The sequence below is a fragment of the Aquarana catesbeiana genome, linkage group LG05, assembly GCF_042186555.1.
Source record: "Aquarana catesbeiana isolate 2022-GZ linkage group LG05, ASM4218655v1, whole genome shotgun sequence".
NCBI classification, from domain to species: domain Eukaryota; kingdom Metazoa; phylum Chordata; class Amphibia; order Anura; family Ranidae; genus Aquarana; species Aquarana catesbeiana.
Window position 1 is genome coordinate 128850070 of NC_133328.1, and position 19577 is coordinate 128869646.

Genomic DNA, 19577 nt, shown 5'->3' on the forward strand with positions numbered 1-19577 from the left:
AGACCACGCAATGGTTATTTAAAGTGCAACAGCACTGAAAGCTGCCTGGGCAGGAAGGGGGTGAAAGTTCCCATTACTAAAAAGTGGTTAAAACAACTTTACAGGTTAGGGCCACAAACTTGCCTCGTAGAAGTGATGGCAACAAGAAAGGCAACCTTAGGAGTAAGGATAGAGAGGAGCATCCCTAATACGTTCAAAGGGTGGTCTTTGAGCCCATACAGCCAAGTTGGGATCCCATGGAGTCACTGGGAAATATACAGGAGGAACAAATATGAGCGACATCCAGTACGAAGGCCTTCAATAAGGACACTGCTTAAAGTGCAAGGTGTTATACTTTAACTAGGCTGTCCTTACAGCTTTGTTTTTCCTGAAGACAGCAGCATAACCCTATGTATCTAAATACTCATCCTGTTTCTTGCAATATAGCATTAAGAAAAGAGAGGGAAAAGAAAACATGCAAGTAAGCATTTAAAATACTTGATTTTTTGTGTTTTTTTTTTTTTTTTTTTAACATGCAGTTTTTGAAGATGGTGACAGGGTCTCTAGGTATACATTAATTTGATTTTTAGCAATTGACATGGATCATGAGCCTATGCACTGTAGGAGGGTTGTGTAGAGCCATGGGTGTTCCATGCCTGCTAGTGCAGGTATGGCAGCACCGCACACTTATGTTGTGATGTCAAAGAGTTAAGTGTTGAGGTATATGTCAACATATAACCATGGAACATTAAACATAACTCACATTTTATTATACTCCATAAAATATACAGGAATTTCAGTGTACTTTAAAAGAGTGCAGGTAAATACAGTATTCAAGCAGTCACCATTTTCTATTTACATGCCAATATTGTCTTAAAAAAAATGAAAAAAAAAAAAAAAATCACAAAAAGTTTCAAATAGATCAGAAATACTGTCTTGTATTCACACTCTTCACTAATCGACCATTTACAATTTAAAAGGTTTCAGTTTAACAATACCAAAAATATTAAATGATAGAATTGATTGTATTTTTATTTCAAACAAAAAAAAAAAAAATAAAAACACGTGTTCGACTGGAGGAATTTTTTTTTTTGCGAATAAAAAGCCCAAACCCCCTTTTTTGTATTAAAGACCAAATACTTCACTTTAAATACTGGTGTGTAGTTTCCCAAATCCTAAAAGCGAACATTACCTAAAAGAATTTAGAAAGGCCTTTTGCAATTATCATTGCAATTGTTTTTCCCAAATGTGCAATAAAACCCGTTTCAAAGTTTGGAACATATAAATACCTTTAGAAGTAGGAAAAAAATGTAGTTTCTCAGGATCCTAAAGTCAAGTATGAAATGGGGTAAAATGAGTTACATGTTCTACAAGTAACCATATTGGTGTCAATGAACCTCAATAGACTGAGTTGAAAAGCTATACCAACCATGTTTTACATATTAATATTACATATTATTTAGATACATTTTCAATGTTGGGAACTGTCACTTATGAGCGTTGACATGGTTCAAAACTAATTTGCGAATATATGAAAGTATATTATTTAAAACACAGCGCGGTCACCTTTTAAAATCCTAACCTGAAATAAATACCTGTGTAACAAACGGTTTCATAAATATAAACAGTTAGCCAATATCATTCTATACAAGACTGCTGCTGTTCACTAAGTAACCATGTAATAGCTGCTTGTCACAAATAAACTAGTTAACCAAGTTCAATAAATGAAAGTGACCATTTCCATTAAACAATGGTTGCTCATAGGAACCATCAAGGTTTTTCTTTTCCTTACTTGCTATAGCTAACTGTTCATTAGATCAGGAAAAAAAAGAAAAAGGAAAAAAAGCGTTGGCTACTTTTGGAAACAAACTATGGTGCCTTATCTTCTGAGATTTTTTACACCAACATTGTCTGATCAACAAATTGCAATGATGAAAAGCCTTGTATTAAATAAGGACATCTGCATTGTGCCTTAAATTCTTAAGACCTAGCTCACTCCAACTTCGACTTGCAAACATTTGATTTAGACGATAGGTGTACAAAAAGCATTTGTTACATTTTCAGCAAGCTTCAGACAGCACCCTCCTCTCCATTCTAGGATTGTAAAATACTTTAAAGAGGACGTAAATTTCCTTTCCCGACTTGTACCTATAGGTAGTGTAAATATCTCCTAAACATGCACCGTTTAGAAGATATTTACATTACATGCAGCCAGTGACATCACTGGCGCATGCGCTCTGAAGGAACGGCCACCCGTGCCATTCCTTCGGAGCCCCGTGCCACGAACGGGGGCACCTGCTCGCACGGGAGTGACGTCATCATGGCTCCGGCCAGTCGCAGAGCCTGCATACCCAGAAGCAAGATGGGTGAAGATGGAAGTGGCTGCGGCGCTGGAAAAGTTTAGTTTTGAAGTAATATTAAAACACATTATGACTTTACCTTGCAGGAAAAAAAAGCCAACGGTATACAACCGCTTTAACCACTTCAGCCCGGGAAGAATTTACCCCTTCCTGATCAGGCCATTTTTTGTGATATGGCACTGCGTCGCTTTAACGCACGTGGTCGTGCAACGTTGTACCCAATTAAAATTTATGTCTTTTTTTTCCCCCACAAATAGAGCTTTCTTTTGGTGGTATTTGATCACCTCTGCAGTTTTTATTTGCGCTATAAACAAAAAAAGCGTCAATTTTGAAAAAAAAAAAAAAAAAAAACAAAACAATATTTTGTACGTTTTGCTATAATAAATATCCCCCCCCCCAAAAAAAAAAATTTTTCATCAGTTTAGGCCAATATGTATTCTACATACATATTTTTGGTAAAATAAATAAATGAAAATCACAATAAGCCTATTTTTTTTTTTTTTTACTAGTAATGGCGGTAATCTGCGATTTTTATCAGGACTGCAACATTGCGTCAGACACTTTTTTGGGACCAGTGACATTTATACAGCGATCAGAGCTAAAAATAGCCACTGATTACTTTCTAATTGTGAATGGCAGGGAAAGGGTTAACACTGGGGGGCGATCAAGGGGTTAAATGTGTTCCCTAGATGCGTTTTAACTGTAGGGGAGAATGTGGCTGACTAGAGGATGAGAGAGATCATTGTTCCTACTTAGTAGGAACACACGATCTCTCTCCTCTCCCCGGACAGAACCGGGATTTGTGTGTATACACACACACAGATCCTGGTTTTTGCTCTGTCACGAGCAATCACAGGTGCCCGGGCGTCATTGTGCCCGCTGGGCACACACTGCGGGCGCGCTCCTGCTACAGCATCCTAAAGAGCCGACGTACAGCTACGATGGCTCACGCGCGGGAGCCATCCTGCCGCAGTATAACTGCGGTGGCTGGTCGGGAGGGGGTTAGAGCGCTACAGGCATCTTAACTAGCGCTTGGCAGGCTTTTTGTAAATCTTCAGCAATCTGTCAAGCATTGAAGCTTGATGAAAGCCAACTAAAAGCTTCTAAATGTCGGAAGGCGGAGCCGGGCTTTTGGGTTACTTGACTGATGTGATCGGCTGTCACACTATTGGAAAGATGCCGATCGCAAGTATACATAGAGAGCTTTCCGGTCCCCGCCAGTATCTGTGCGGGGGAGTGCACTCAGCACAGGAGAAAAAAAAAAAAAAAAGAAAAAAGGGTTTACATAGGGCCACATATATGCGGCCTCTGCATTAAAGACCACCTGCCGAGAGGCTGCATATATGCATACAATTGTCAGGAAGAGGTTAAAGCTCCCTGAGTATGGCAGTCTCCATACTTCCTCAGTATAGGTTTCCTTTAAAACACAGAGGTAGTAGAGATGAGTGTGAATTTATCAGTACTGTATTATGTAGACTTGGCCCTTAATGGAGGGCTCATAATATGAGAGATGCAGGTAAAGAATTAAAAAGGTAGCTTGCTAGAGGTGCAGGGTGTGCTGTCACTAATATACACTGCATTCTCAACAAACAGAATCAATGATATCTGTTGGTTATCCTTTCTCACTCGTCTCAAAAAGACGAAAGCACAGGGACGCAGGTGAAGCTATATTTGGCATGCAATGGTACTAGAAGAAAAGCTGGTGTCAGCACTATGCGCACCAAGCTCATTAATGCGTACACACCATTTACTCCAGAGAAATTGAATGTCCACCAAAAAAATAGCTTGACTGTTACACCCCATCACAAAAAAAAAAAAAAAAAAAAAAAAAGCTGGTACATTCTGCTCTTCAGTCTACTCTAACATGTACAAGAGAAGGCTCTTAGAAAACAAGGCTTAGGCCCCTTTCACACGGGACGGATCCGTGTTGATCCGCCCCGTGTTTATCCGCTGCTCAGCGGGGATCGCTCCGTTGTCCCCAGCTGAGCAGGCAGATGACAGGGCGGGACCCGCACACTGTGCAGGGACCGCCCTGTCAGATCTCCGCTCTCCCCTATGGGGGATCGGAGGAACACGGACAGTCTGTCCGTATTCCTCCGATCCGCTCTGCAGACGGATAGAAAAATAGGATTTTCTTCCGTCTGCAGAATCGGACGAGAGCGGAGCCGGACAACATCGGGTGTTAGCGGATGTACATCCGCTGACACCCGCTATCCCATAGGGATGCATGTATGTCCGTATTTCATCCGAAAACGGATGGATGAAATACGGACATACTGTCCGCATGTGTGAAAGGGGCCTTACATGGGGAGTTTTAATTTCATGCTACTGAGCAACTGCAACCAATAACTTAATTGCAGTGTTTGCCAGGAAAAGATGATCTTTGTGTGGTTGAGCCCTCAATCAATTATGAAAGAAAGTATCAGATGCTCTTTTCAAGTTCAAATGAAATTAGTAGTGCAGTTATTTTAAAAAGATTAGTACAGTAGATCTGTATGCTTATCTTTAAAATCCAGAATCTCCATCTGGTATTCATCCTTAAAAAAGGCCTATATCCGGCTAAATACACTTTTTTTTTTTTTTTAAGTTTTTTCTTTTAGCTTGCCACTTGCCTTTCAGAGCATTGTCAATGCTATTCCTCAGGATGTCTGCTGACATAAATAAGCCTTTAATTAGGAAGAATTATGAGCACTTACAAAAAGCCTGTTCAAGCCAGAGAAATGGTCTTCTGGAGAGTAGATCACCACATTCAAAGATCAAAGACTCGGTTACAAAGCAAATTACCTGTAGGAAAGCCTCAGAAGGAAATGCAATCAGATTCCTGGGCCGCATACTATAGCAAGATATTTTTTAGCCAAGTCTATCCAGTATCAGAGAATGGCACCTTCCACCTGAAGGCTCTCACACAGGTGTCTTACTTTTGGACAGATTCCTACTAAGGACTGGGTAGGGCATACCTTACAAACAGGTGGTTTTAGATCATAATTTAGGTAAATAAAATGCTGGCTTGTTCTGATTAACATTTGTCCATATGATCTAAAAATTCCTTTATTTTAAAAATCATTCAAATTTGAAATAGAAATAGCTTTATTACAACAAAATATACATTTTAATTAAACTGGTCATTTTATAAAATGTCATACAGAAAGGATATTGAAATATATATATACACCAAACAATTGCCTTTAAAGCAGGTAGCCAGTTAGTGTTAGGCTGTTCAAAGTTATTAGCAATCAGCCAAGGCACAATCATGCTACAGTGACAGACCTTTATGGGAAAAAAAGCTACCGTTCCATTTGACACAAACATAAGCAAACTGAAAAATATACATGCTTTGCCGTGATAAAGCTATTTTTTTAAAGGGTTTTCCATTACAAATGATAGCTAGCAGATACTTTGGGTAAGTAAGCCAACATGTGCCCCATAGGAATTAACAAGATTTTTCCTAGTTCATAAACTCTTAATATAAGGAATCTGTACATACTTACACAAGTAATCTTTCCTGTGCAGCCCTCTCAGGGTTAGCGCCTTATTAAACCTGTACAGAGAATACACTGCCAGACCCAACAATGTTTTTGTAGAACATTACTACAGCCAGACTGCTTATTTATTTTCAGTGAAAATAGATCACCTCTAAGACTGGGAATGATATAATGCCACTAATATGCTGTATCTGATAGGCCAGGCTGCAGTGATAAGTTTTACCTAAAGGTGGTGCTGCAGAACAGGGCCAAAATTGTGTTTTTAGGCTCCAGTCAAACTTGTACGACTCCAAAGTTGCGCCAACTTTGAAGTTCAACTTGGATGCAACTTTGGCTTTGACCAGTGATAAATGGACATCTGTTGCATTGTACAAGATTCAGGTGCGACTTTCATGCAACCTTTGAGGGTTAACATTGAAATCTATGACCCTTAAGTTGCATGAAAGTCAGACCAAACTAGTGCATGAACTACTTTGAAGTTGCTGCAACTTTAAAGTGTTCCTAAACCCACAACAGTAAAATCTGTCTGTATATGCAGAAGAGCATGCTTGATATACTCACTGTGGAACTTAAGGGGTTAATCCTCTGCATTGTGTAAAAAGGCTCTTTGATCCTGTTTGCAGAGATCCTCCCCTTCCTGCAGGGTCTCTTGGCAAGGCCAGATAAGACAGTCAGAGTAGTGAAGCTGCACTTGCTCAGTTTGGTCTCTGTTGCTGGAGAGAACATTTCCTTGTTGAGCTGATCTTTTCAGGTCACATGGTATGACATCACACATTTGGGTGTACATACAGATCCTAAATGACAGCCCAGTCCCTCCCTCCTCGCCCAGTAACAAAAAAAAAAAAAAAAAAAAAAAAAAAAAACAGTGGGTGGGATGTCACATCTTATTTCATGGATAATCTGCCTCCCATAACATCATGAGGACACAGGCTATAGTGGAAATCTCCTCCTACCTGAACACTCAGCTGAACTATTTTCACATTACTAGGTTTAGTAACACTTTAAGTCGTACATATATGAATGGTTATCTTTGGAAAACATGGGGAATAACTTGTGTGACTTGTCATGCAAGTCAGTCGCATTACAAGTGTGAATGGAGCCTTAGTCTAGATCAGCCTCTCTCAACCTTTTTACGCCTAAAGAACCCCTTAAATAACTTTCAGATTCTCAGGGAACCCCTGCTAAAAAAGATAATACCTACAGAACAGGGTACATTAGCATGATCAATCATTTGAAGAATGTTTTAAATAAAAGAATAATCACTGTGGCGTTGCTAGCATATCTGACATAGCACAGATCATTTTTTAACCAACCCTCTACAAAATTATTTTCAGTAATATCCTTGAAATAAATAATTGCAAAACAGAAAAGCAGACAAAAAATGGTGTCCTCTCACATTTGTGGTCAGTGTGGGAGTGAGTCCTTACACTGGTAGCCAGAGGAAAATTGCCTCCTTGCATTGGTGCCCAGTGTAGGTGGGAGATCAACCCACCTTTGCTCATTGCTTAAGGAACCTCTGGCAACCTCCGGAGGAACCCTGGTTGAGAAACACCAGTCAACATAATGAAGGGTTAGAAACAGCATTTTTTTCCCCCTGGGAAGCTTCTTTAAAAGACAAGAGCATTGAAGTGCATCAATCACCAATATGCACTGAAGACATCTGTGGTCTGAGTTCGAATTAAATCCATTAGTTAAAACCAGGCCATGTATGTGATTGTTCCCTGCATTAAAAAACCCATGGCCAAAATATAAAACACATATTTTCCCTGCGCATTGGCAAAAAGTACAGTTTTATATTCAAATGATATTTTAATACATGCCAAGACACAGGTTGTTCTGTCCCTTGTGTTCTTTAATAGGGGGTAGAGCACTACTGCCACAAGAAAGAAAAAGAAAAAAAAAAACTACCATCGATTGATTCCCAATACAGTATTAGGTAGCATAGCAACTTGTTGCTAACAAGCAATAATGAAACAGAGTCTAAGTTTTTTCTTTATTATTCCTGCATGGTCGCCGGAAGAAAAAATATCAAAGAAAAAAATTGACATTTTCGGTATTAACTGAAACAAGACTTAGAACTGAAGATACTAGATTAACGGCTTCCAGTCAATTCAAACCACTTTAAAAAAAAAAACAAAAAAACTATTATTTGGTCCCTTGGCAAACGGATGTACACACAATGCCAGATGTACCAAATTAATTTATTGCCATCAAAATTTTTTTTTTCAATTTATACAACGTTAACTATAGTGTTTTCTGTACAATGGTTGACGTCCCCCACTGTCTGGACTGCTAAGCCCCGCCATATAAAAGATTCTTTCCACAAGGACAATAAAATATTAAATAAAACAGTAATGACTGCTTAAAGGGCCTCAAACATCCCAGGATATGTGTTGTCTGGGAACAGTTCTCATCACAGGATCCAAACCTCTAGAAGACATTAACAGGGGTGTAGAAAGGTTTGTTACCCAACAAAAAGTGGTCAGATTAAAATAACGGTAAAGTCAAATCATCAGTGTTTGCTTTAAAAGGGCAAGTAACAAAAAACCCCACTTTTTCTTATAAACTTGATAAGTTAACCTATATTTGTGGCCACCTTTGCAGCACAGAGATGAGAACTCTTTCTGGTTGCACAATGCAAATTTATTTAAAATCTGGTTTCCAGTGAAACCCTCAGTAGGTCTCCGAGTCTGAGTCATTGAGCTCGTCTTCTTCTGTGTATGGATAGCCATCTTCCCTGCCGATATTGTTGAAGCTGCAATATGAACTGTGCTCACTTCTCATGAGGGGCAATGAGTCAAAAGTGACAGTCTTTGAGGGATTGGTGTAGTGGTTTAAAGTCAGAGATGGCATTGTGTTACATGATGAGACCGGCATCATGGTGGCTAAAATGAGAGCCAGACAGTCAGCAACATCCTTATTGGGAGCACATGCCAATGCTGGTGTGTAGCCTGCAGTTAGAGAAGGTAAGAAGAAAGAAAACATAAGCAATGATCACCGATTTGTTATCGACACATAACCTTCTATCTAAAGAGCTCCTATGATTAAATAAGATTCACTACCCTCTCTGCTCTTGTTACCTACCAGAAACTATAGAGTATTTACCCTCATTGCAGAAACCACTGCCCCAGTAATCCATGTTGGTTGGTCATATGGCCACAGTACTTACAGCCAGCCATGTCAAAAAGATTGGTTAAGTGAACAGTTCTGTCTGAACTCTGACTATTCCCATTGATGAACATAATGGGTAAGGTCTTCAAAACTGTTCACATGACTAGCTGCTGTGGGATCCCAGAGCTACAGATCTGACAGAAAATGTCCATACTTTGAAAAGTAGAGTGGGCAGAGTGGTAATTTTTGTACTTACTATAAGATCCATTTTTTGGAGTTCATTGAGGAACATATGATTCAGAGACAATTGGGTTATACTGACACCTACAAAATGATTTGGACACTGGCAAAAAAACAACAAATCAAAACAGGAACCAGCTTACACCTTTCACTGCCAGCATGCTTCACTTTTTTAGAAAAGCAATACTAGGAGCAAGATCTGGGACTTTTGTCCTTAAATCAACTCTAATGCCCCGTACACATGATCAGATTTTCCGACAACAAATGTTGGATGTGAGCTTGTACTGTGGCACCATGCCATTTGGTGGCCACAAATACACTGCATTTGGGGTGCCAACAACAATTAGCTGTCACCCACATGCTTTTGCAAGGGCAGCATGCCCACCTGCAATGCGGGAAACACGCATGAAATGTGTCGCTCATACAGCATTTTGGGGTGCACCAGCCCTAAACCAGTATTACCTAGTGCAGTTGTCGGATTTTCCGACAACAAATGTTGGATGTGAGCTTGTTGGTGGAAAGTCCGACTGTGTGTATGCTCCATCGAACATTTGTTGTCAGACTTTCCACCGACAAATGTTGGCTGGCAGGTTCTCAAATTTTCTGCCAACAAATGTTTGTTGGACTTTCCGATCATGTGTACACAAGTCCGTCGGACAAAAGTCCACGCATGCTCGGAATCAAGTATGAGCTGGAGATAACTAGCGTTTGTAATGGTGATATCACGTACGTCTTGTTGGCCAACATTTGTGTGACCATGTGTATGCAAGACAAGTTGGAGCCAACATCCTTTGAACAAAAATCCACTGTTTAGTTGTCAGAAAGTCCGATTGTGTGTACGGGGCATAAGAAAAAGACCAAGGTAAAAATCAGTCAAGTCTGGAATATAGACAGAATATGGCCCAAAGAGTTTATTTCTAGGATGAAATTTCTTTGACCTCCACCAAGCAAATTAGGCCTTATATTTTGGAAGATAGACTTTATGAGAAGTTGACTACATGGCCTTTTAGGCTTCAAGTACACGGGACATTTTTACAATCTGTCCTGAACGATTTAACTTGACAGATAGTAACCCACGTTTAAAACGTCCGTTTTACCGCATTTAGGAAAAAAAACAAAAAAACTTTTTTTTCCCCCTCAAAATAGCCAAAAATGAAAAAAAAAAAAAAAAAAAAAAAAGGCCTGTAAACAAAACGCGGCTAAACGAGAGTTACCGAGTTTATTAGCATTTGGTGCTTGAAATGCCTCTAAACTCAGCTTCTGAACCCATTTTTTGCGTTCCAAAAAAAAGCTTCTAAACTCAACTGCCAAGAAATTACTAAACGACCCTGTCTACATGTACTAAGATAACAGAGGAGAGTTCAGAAGCAGTTGAAAAAAATGCCCAACTGCTCCTAAACATCCGTTTAGCAGCAGCAGTGTACATGAGGCTTAAGAGATGACTGAATCCAAAAGGCCTGCCCATCAGGACCGTGGTTTCAATAGCCATGGCAATAAAACCAGTGACTGAGAAGCAGCATGGAACACTGACCTATGGACACAAAAGGTCCAGATGATCCAGAGGAGTATAAAGAGCATCTGCAAATGTCTGAGTACTATGTCCTCCTGGGCCAATATAGTGGGATAATGACTACTGAAACGCTCTCCATGTTAATCCTGTGAAGAAGGTGAGGGAGAATCTGGAAGGGCGATAGGTGTAGATCCTGCTGCATCACCAAGGCATCCAATGCAAAGACCTGAGGGAGCTGGCGACAAACCTGTCAACTTTATTGTTTAATTGGATGCCTGTAGAACCACGTCCAACATCCCTCATCTTTGGTAAAAGGCTTGAAAAACATTCATCAGGACAGCTCATACTAGAAGCAGATGACTAAGAAAGTCCATCTGCCAATTTAGCAAGCCTGGAATGTGAACAATGGACAGGGCCAAAACATGAAGTTCTGCCCAGAAGAGGCTCATGTAAGATTCCTTAAGAGGCTTCTAGTGTGTCCTTGATGATTGATGTAGGCCCACAGTCTTAACATTGTCAGGTGTCCTTACAATAGAGGCATTCAGAAGTTCAAAAGACAACTAAATCAACATCCAGAATACTGATAGGGAGGCAAGCTTTCTACCAAGACCAAATCCACTGTCCTGAGAGGAAAAAGAAAAAAAAAAAAAAAAAGGGAAAAAAATGACCAGTAAAAAGAGGTCCAACCTTCTGCAACACTAGCTTTAAACTAGGGCATGTTGGGATGGTGAGGCGTTATACCAGCTGGTTAATGTTTTTGTCTGTGTCCAAATCCTTCTGTAGACAGCAGTATAACCCAATTGCCTCTAAATCCAGTGTTTTGAAGAAATTCTTTATTCATCAATGGTCCAAAAGACACTTGAAATGAGAGATTCTAATAATTTAATCAGACCCCCAAGTTATCACTTTTTCTTCTTCTATTAACCTGTTCAGGATTCTGCAGGCACACTATTCTGGCCCACAGGGAACCACAAAACAGCTACTGGAATTTTTTCTGGCCAGATCCAAAGTCTTCTGAGCAGGTCAAATCCTATTCATTGCTTTGGAGAGGTTGTTGGGTCACACATATGGGATTTTGTCTGCGCGTTCACAGAACACTTTGGAACCGATCAGTACCCAAGCTGACTAAGTGTGTCAATTCATATTGTTTGCAGCCAGACTTTGGCACATTGGAATTTCCTCTTTAGGCCTGGTTCACACCTATGCATTTTTAGTTCTTTTTGCAGATTTGTAGTACAGAACGTGTTCCATAGGAAACCATGTTAAATGGACTGTAGTGCAAATCTGCATAATGCAAGAAGCACTAAAAATGCATAGGTGTGAACCAGGCCTTAGTGCTGCTTTCTTTGCACCTCTAAGAATACATCTCACAGTCATGGTACTATTACAGTATTAATAAAAGGGACTATAGAAAAATAAACAAAAGCTTCAGGGCCAGGTCACCATGGAACGCATGTGTTCCCATGCAATCTGTTTTTGGCAACACTTAACTTCAATGGGCTGGCAATCACACCGGAAAGTCCGCAAAAAGTAGTGCATGTACGATTTTGAAAAACCACCACACTAAACTGCAAGGTACTGTGGCACCATGCGATTTGGTGGCCACAAATACGCTGCATTTGGGGTGCCAATAACAATAAGCTGTCACCCACATGCTTTTGCAAGGGCAGCGTGCTCACCTGCAATGCAGGAAACACGCATGAAATATGTCGCTCATACGGCATTTTGGTGTGAACCAGCCCTAAACCACCATTACCTAGTGCAGCATGTAGGTCACAGAGTACTGGGTTATTCTAAAGTCACTCAATTCAACAGCTATATGAGAAAAATTATTTTATTTCATCTGGACAATAAAGTGTTTATAGGTAATGCATACTTACACCAGTACATGGTTGAAGGAAAGAAACTTACCATTTTCATCAACAGCTAATACACTTGCTCCTTTGCCTAAGAGTTCCTGGACTACAACCGTTAACCCATTCCTAGCAGCCACATGAAGAGGTCTACAAATAAATGTAAGATAGCAACAAATATCACTAGACTGCAGTGTTTATTGTATGCCAACCCTTTGTCTACAATCTTTACATTAACCTTCTGCTACAAGCAGCTTTGCACATTCTGACAGTGGTTGCCATGTCAGCTATGATGTGATTACATGGCTGTTTTCTAAACAAATTAACTTTTTTTCTTCTAGGTGCACTTAAATGTATACCTAGAAGAAAAACGTTTTAATGAGCACAGAACACAGTTTAAGTAAAACATACAAATAAAAACTGTATATAAAACTGTAAAAAATTAGGCCTGGACATTTGGTCATTACCTCTGCTCACAAAAGGTGTAAAGATATTCATAACATTTCATAGAACTTAGGCAGTTCTACAGCTAAAAATGTAAAACCAGTTTTTGAAAAAATTTATTCAGCTTTTAGGCAAGCATTAGATCAGTTCAGTGGGGGCCTGACCCAAGCCAACCATGAAGCAGAACACTGATCTACTGACTGTGGTTATTACAAACTGCTCCTGTAATGCTACAGAGTACATATATAAAAACAACTGCATTGTCCAACAGGTGCTACAGCCCACAGTTAATACTTTACTGAGCAAGTGCACTGAGCCATAAGGGTAAATACATTTTTTTGTACACTGAACATCTAGACACTTGGAGGGTTTCATGATTACATAGAAGCCCACAGAAGTTCAAAGAGAAACTGGTTCTCTAAAATAAAGACAAGCCTAATGGATTGTGTAGGACTACAGATTGGATTTGAAAGTTTTTATATTTAGAAATCGCATCATTTTGCTTGCTTCCACAGTTCTGTTACAGTCTATGTCACAGGACTTTGCTAAGACCTCAAATAGCAACCAGCCTGCCTTAGTTAAATGTGTTGCAGTGTTGGTCTCTCTTTTATCTTAGTGAAAATTGAGTACTGTCCGTGATACTTTTTTTATTTGCACTAACATACAATTTTTCAGGACAAGCTTTCGGGGTATGTCCCCTTCTTCAAGGTCCAAGCAATACGGCTACAATCAAATCAAGTTTTATCTTAGTGATATCATCGTAAGTTTTGGTAAGACAGCGCCATCTGCTGCTGTACCAGTTCACCACTTACGTCTGCAAAGCTGAATTTGTTGCATTGATGAGGTTTCGGTCAGTAATTTGCTCTAGTATTAACAAGGCACTGGTTTCATGACCCTATGAAGCAAAAAAAAAAAAATAAATAAATAAAACTCTAGTAAAACATACTACGACATAGAAAAAACTAAGTAACACAAACATGTATCACCAAAAACTAAAATAATGTGGCACTACTAGAATCCCAGCACCCCGGATGTTTTAAAGCAACTTTGGCATTTCCCATCACAGTTCTGGCACATTATGGCATATATTAAAAAATATTTCAATTGAATAATATCAAAGTACCATATATCAGAGAGTCTGTTTTTGCACAGACTGCTATCTGGTTCCTGTGGCTGCTCAAGTGGTTCCTAACACAGAACATGGCTGAGAACGAACCCATCAAGAGAACCAAGTAATACAAATATTATTTGTATTTTTCAAGGAATGCAATGAGTGCTATTTGACTTGCAGGAAGGAGTAAAAAAAGATGGTACATAAAACTAAACAAGGCAGAGGAACTGAGGCAAATACTGCTTAGACACGTACCTTACTGCATGCCAAATGTAGTGCAGTATTTTTATTGTTATCTTGCAATGTGAGATCAGCTTTTGCACTGCTAACTAACACCTCTGAAAAAGAAAATGACAACAAAGAACAGAATGTCATTTTAATGCAATTGACAAAGATAAAACACAAGTTATTGATGAGAAATATACACAACCATGTAAATATGGGAAATATTAGGAGTCTGTGCTGACTGACATTTGTTTGCTTCAAAACTGCTACACTCCCCATTCAAGTCGATGGAAATCAAAGATCAAAGTAGGTCAAATGTACTTGTCAATGATTTCTGAATGAGTCTCTTAAACTGATGTTGACAGCACCCTGCATTTGCCCATCAAGAGAAACCCAAAGCCATCTGACACAGATCCTTATCTTACAGAAGTGGTAAAAACCTGCATGACTAAACTCTAAGAAGTTAAGTTCTCCAATAAAGAAACCAAGCAAGAACAAATGCCTTGGTGATTAAGGAGCAAAAGAAATCCTATCAATGCAAAAATGCGATGTTAGGCTGCATTCACACCTATGCATTTTTAGTGCTTTTTGCATGTTGCAGATTTGTACTACAGTCAATTTAACATGGTTTCCTATGGAACATGTTCTGTAGTGGAAATCTGCAAAATGCAAAAAGCACTAAAACTGCATAGGTGTGAATCCAGCCTTAGACACGGTTTTCAGAACTCACAAACCTTAATCTAACCTGTCCACAGGTTTCACCCTGAGGCAGAAGCAAAATATTCAAAGCATTAAGTAACATTTCCACTTTTTTGACATCTACTCACAGCCTATTTGCTTTCTTATAGAAGGATTTGTGTAACTGTAAAGTTGTCCAATCACTTCTACACGCGAGTGCCTCTACACCCCCACTCGCCATGTGTCCCAAGATCACTCTGGCCTCCTGGGTGCCCAGGACCATATTGGTGGGTGTCAGGAGATAGAGCATCAGGAGCTAAGCGAATAAAAAAAAAAAAAAATCAATCTAACAAATGAACCCGGAAGCAGCCAGCTCCGTTTACTTCCTCGTTCAGAGCTGTAAATCTCCAGCTTCCCTGACTGGGGAGGAGACTCATTGAGCACAATATGTGCTCTCTAAGCTTCAAGAGTGCAGAGGTTGATGAAAGAAAAAAAAAAATATACCCAACATAAAAGCACACACAAACAAATGGATGCTTATGAAAAATACAACTGAGTCACCCATATTTGGTCTGGAGAGAGAGAGCAATAATTCTAGGACCACCATTTACTGTTAATTTTACATTTTTGAGGGATCTTCTGGATTCCCGGGGTCATGGAGCAGAGTAGAGGTGCCCTAGACTGCACCTACCTAGTCAGGAAAGTGGTCCAGGGTAGATAAACTAAAAAGAAAATTTTCAGGTTCACCAAAAAAAAAAAAACATGGAGATAAGCAGCTAAGGGTAAGAAAGATGGAGGGGGCCAGCACAAGAAACACGGCATAAGCTTATGTCCCCCATCCAGAACTGCAGCAGAGCATTTCCAGTTTGAACGTGGAAATGCAAACACTAACCAGTACAGCAGAAGGACTTAGTTCTAAAATGTTTTTTGGTGATGCATTTCTTTTTAATGTCAGAGGAGGTGCCTATTTCTCTTGTGCTGTCCTGGAAGACGATTTGGTAAATATAGGTTTACTTAACAGTTGCACTAATATCCCGTTACATAAAAAGTTGTAAATGCCATTATTCTACAGGGTATCTTATCCCAAAAACAGGATTGTTGGTTTCTCTGTCATTTTCTTGGAGTATATCACAAGGCACAGGGCATCTTCATATTCATAGTAAAAACAAAAAAGTCAGGAAATCCCCTTCTTCATCTGGGCAAGATGTGAAAAGTGACAAATCCTCATCCGTTCCGGCTAACACATTTCTTTCCAATAACAAAGATTCTCACACAGTGGTGAATAGCAGTCTGCCTTACCTACTGCATTTGTTTGTCCATTTTCAGCAGCCATCATCAGAGGCGTCTTTCCAGAAGAATCCACTGCATTTACCTGGGCATTATGGCTGAGCAAAAGCTGCAAACATTCAACATGGTCTGTAAAAGCTGCAGCATGAAGGGGCGTCCTGTAAATGAACACAAGTGTTAAAAAAAAAAAAAAAAAAAGTAGTAAGGCTCCTAATGACATCTCTAAACATGTTACAGCACACAGACAGCTTAGAATGTGTATGTTTTGTAGACTGAGGGCATGAGCAGTTGTGACAGAACACACTAGGTTAAGGATACCAGATTTTCAAAATAAAATCCAGTGACACCGTTCTGACTACATTCACTTTTTTTAACCACACCCATTAAAAATGCATCCCTTTTAGCCACTCACACAATAAATCCTTCATTTTTAACATTCCCCGAAACAATTGGTCACAGACTTTTGGAACAATAGGTAGACATTAGAGGCATATTGTGAAAACATCCTGGGCACCTTGTATAGAGAAAGGAGGTAATGCCACATTGTGCTGAACTGTGGGTGTGGCCAAATGGGGCAACAGTGGGGGGGGGAGGGCCTAAAGAGGCATGGTTAAATAAAAAACTTGAGGCTACTCTCCTTTGAATTAAGAGTGCATAACAAAGTGCAGGGCTCAGGAGTTGGCAACATATGGAGTGCAGTGGTTCTGGCTTCTGTCGAAGGGGCATGACAGAAAAAGGTCCGCTGACCGGCTCCTGATCAGCACGCTCAGCTAATGGCTGAAAGCGCTGACCGGAGTGTTCTGGCGGGGGGCCCATCCCTGTCAGAACACAAAAAAACAGCAGGGGAGATCACTGTACTAACATCGGATTGTTAGTACAGCTGCTCACACCTGAGCTGTCAGGGTTTTTTCCGTTTAGCATGCTGGATTGAACGGAAAAAAAACCTAGAAGTGTGTACTAGGCTTAGGGTTGATGTCCCTGGAGGAGCTGCAGGGGAAAAAGGTGCGGTTTACTTTGACTGACCTGCATTCACTGTTTCCAGGTACACCACCAGGAATCATTGTTTTCCAGGGGCAGACCTCGGAAAACAGAGTTGAATAGTAACCTTACTCCATTTTTAAACCTTTATTTTAGGACAACACTGATATCAGTGCAGAGTAGAAAGACAGATTTGCAAAAACTGCAGCAAAGAGAATTGATGCAGTTGCACATAAGCAACCAGATTCACTTTATAATATTAAAGCTTACCAGTTGTTCGATGTGGATGCTGCATGGTGATCATGCCAGTAACAGTACACTTACTGTACTAGAGCTATGAAGAAGCAGTATTGTAACACTAGGGCAGGACTACAGAATATCTCTCCTTAATACTCCTTAAGGCCCCTTTCACACGAACGGATGGAATTGTGCTTTTAGCTGCGTTTTCTACTGCAGCTAAAACGCACACAAAGCTTTCCTATGGCCCCATTCACACACTGCATTTAGCTACGTTTTCATTACATGCAGTTTGGTGCGGCTAAAAAAAAAATAGAATTGACTGCGTCCAGGAGCGATTTAGCGCAGCTATCCGCACATAACCGCAGATAATCGCAGTGTACTGTGTCAGCTGCAGATAGCAGCGCCGAGCTGGCTCGCTCATCGGGATGTTTTTTCCTTTTCCAATGAGCGACAAGCACGGGGATCCGACTTGGATCCCCCGCCAATGCCAGGCACTGTTTGGTATGAATCTTTAGGGGGAACTCCACACCAAATTTTAAATAAAAAAAAAACGGCATGGGTTCCCCTCCAAGAGCATACCAGGCCCTTCGGTCTGGTATGGATTTAAGGGGAACCCCTAAGCCGAAAAACGGTGTGGGGGTCCCCCTAACTATTCATACTAGACCCTTATCTGAGCACGCAGCCCGGTCGGTCAGGAAAGCGAGTGCGCCCCCCCCTCCTGAACCGTACCAGGCCGCATGCCCTCAACATGGGGGAGTTGGGGCAAGGGGGGCGCACTGCGGGCCCCCCACCCCAAAGCACCTCGTCCCCATGTTGATAAGGACAAGGGCCTCTTCCCGACAACCCTGGTCGTTGATTGACGGGGTCTGCGGGCGGGGGGCTTATCGGAATCCGGGAGCCCCCTTTAATAAGGGGGCCCCCAGATCCCGGCCCCCCCACCCTATGTGAATGAGTATGGGGTACATCGTACCCCTACCCATTCACGGGGGGGGGGGGGTGTCAATAAAAAAAAAAAAACCCACAGTAGACAGGTTTTTAAAGTGATTTATTAGGCCGCTCCGGGGGTCTTCGTCTGACTTCGGGGGTCTCTCAGGCCTCTTCTCCCTCTCTCCGGTGTCGGCTCTGCGCTCTCTGGTTCTTCTCCGGTACCTTCTTCCTTCTGCCGGGCTCCTCCGCTATCTTCTGCTCTTTTGCTAGCAGAGGAGCCTGGTCTTCTTCCCTCTTCTCTTCCTGAGATGTTGACCCAACGCTCCCTCTCACTGTAATGCCGTGAGGTCCGCAACGACTTATATAGGCATGGGGTGTGGCCACCCGGTGACCCCGCCCCTTATGTCGTCACCGTCCCATCATGCCCCGGGACGGTGACGTCATAAGGGGGGCGCTGTCACCCGGTGACCCTCCCCCTTATGTCGTCACAGCACAGTCCCATCATGCCCTGGGGCTGTGATGTCATAAAGGGGCGTGGTCACTGGGTGACATCACCCGGTGGTCACGCCCCATGCCTATATAAATTAGTTGTGGAGCTCGCTCACGACATTACAGCAAGAGGGAGCGTCGTGTCAACATCTCAGGAAAAGAGGGAAGAAGACGTCTCAGAAGACCAGGCTCCTCCGCTAGCAAAAGAGCAGAAGATAGCAGAGGAGCCCGGCAGAAGGAAGAAGGCACCGAAGAACCAAAGAGCGCGAAGACGACACCCAAGAGAGGGAGAAGAGGCCTGGGAGACCCCCGAAGTCGGAAGGAGACCAAAGTTGGAAGTAGACCCCCGGAGCTGCCTAATAAATCACTTTAAAAACCTGTCTACTGTGGGTTTTTTTTTTTTTTTATTGACACTCCCCCCCCCCCCCCCGTGAATGGGTAGGGGTACGATGTACCCCATACTCATTCACATAGGGTGGGGGGCCGGGATCTGGGGGCCCCCTTATTAAAGGGGGCTTCCGGATTCCATTAAGCCCCCTCCTGCAGACCCCGACAACCAACGGCCAGGGTTGTTGGGAAGAGGTCCTTGTCCTCATCAACATGGGGACGAGGTGCTTTGGGGTGGGGGGCCCGCAGGGCGCCCCCCTTGCCCCAAAGCCACTC

General features: G+C 41.5%; 1 protein-coding gene across 2 annotated transcripts in view; it reads right to left on the reverse strand.

Moving 5' to 3' along the window:
- Positions 1–727: 727 nt before the first annotated feature.
- Positions 728–19577, reverse strand: part of ANKRD28 (ankyrin repeat domain 28) — a 227536-nt gene continuing 208686 nt past the window's right edge. For both annotated transcript variants that reach the window (XM_073630192.1, XM_073630191.1), the window contains exons 24-28: positions 16293–16438; positions 14346–14428; positions 13792–13874; positions 12594–12685; positions 728–8772 (exon numbers count right to left, since the gene is read on the reverse strand). In XM_073630192.1, the coding sequence (XP_073486293.1) occupies positions 8495–8772; positions 12594–12685; positions 13792–13874; positions 14346–14428; positions 16293–16438 (682 nt within the window). In that variant the 3' untranslated portion in view covers positions 728–8494. The remainder of the gene's footprint in view (positions 8773–12593; positions 12686–13791; positions 13875–14345; positions 14429–16292; positions 16439–19577) is intronic.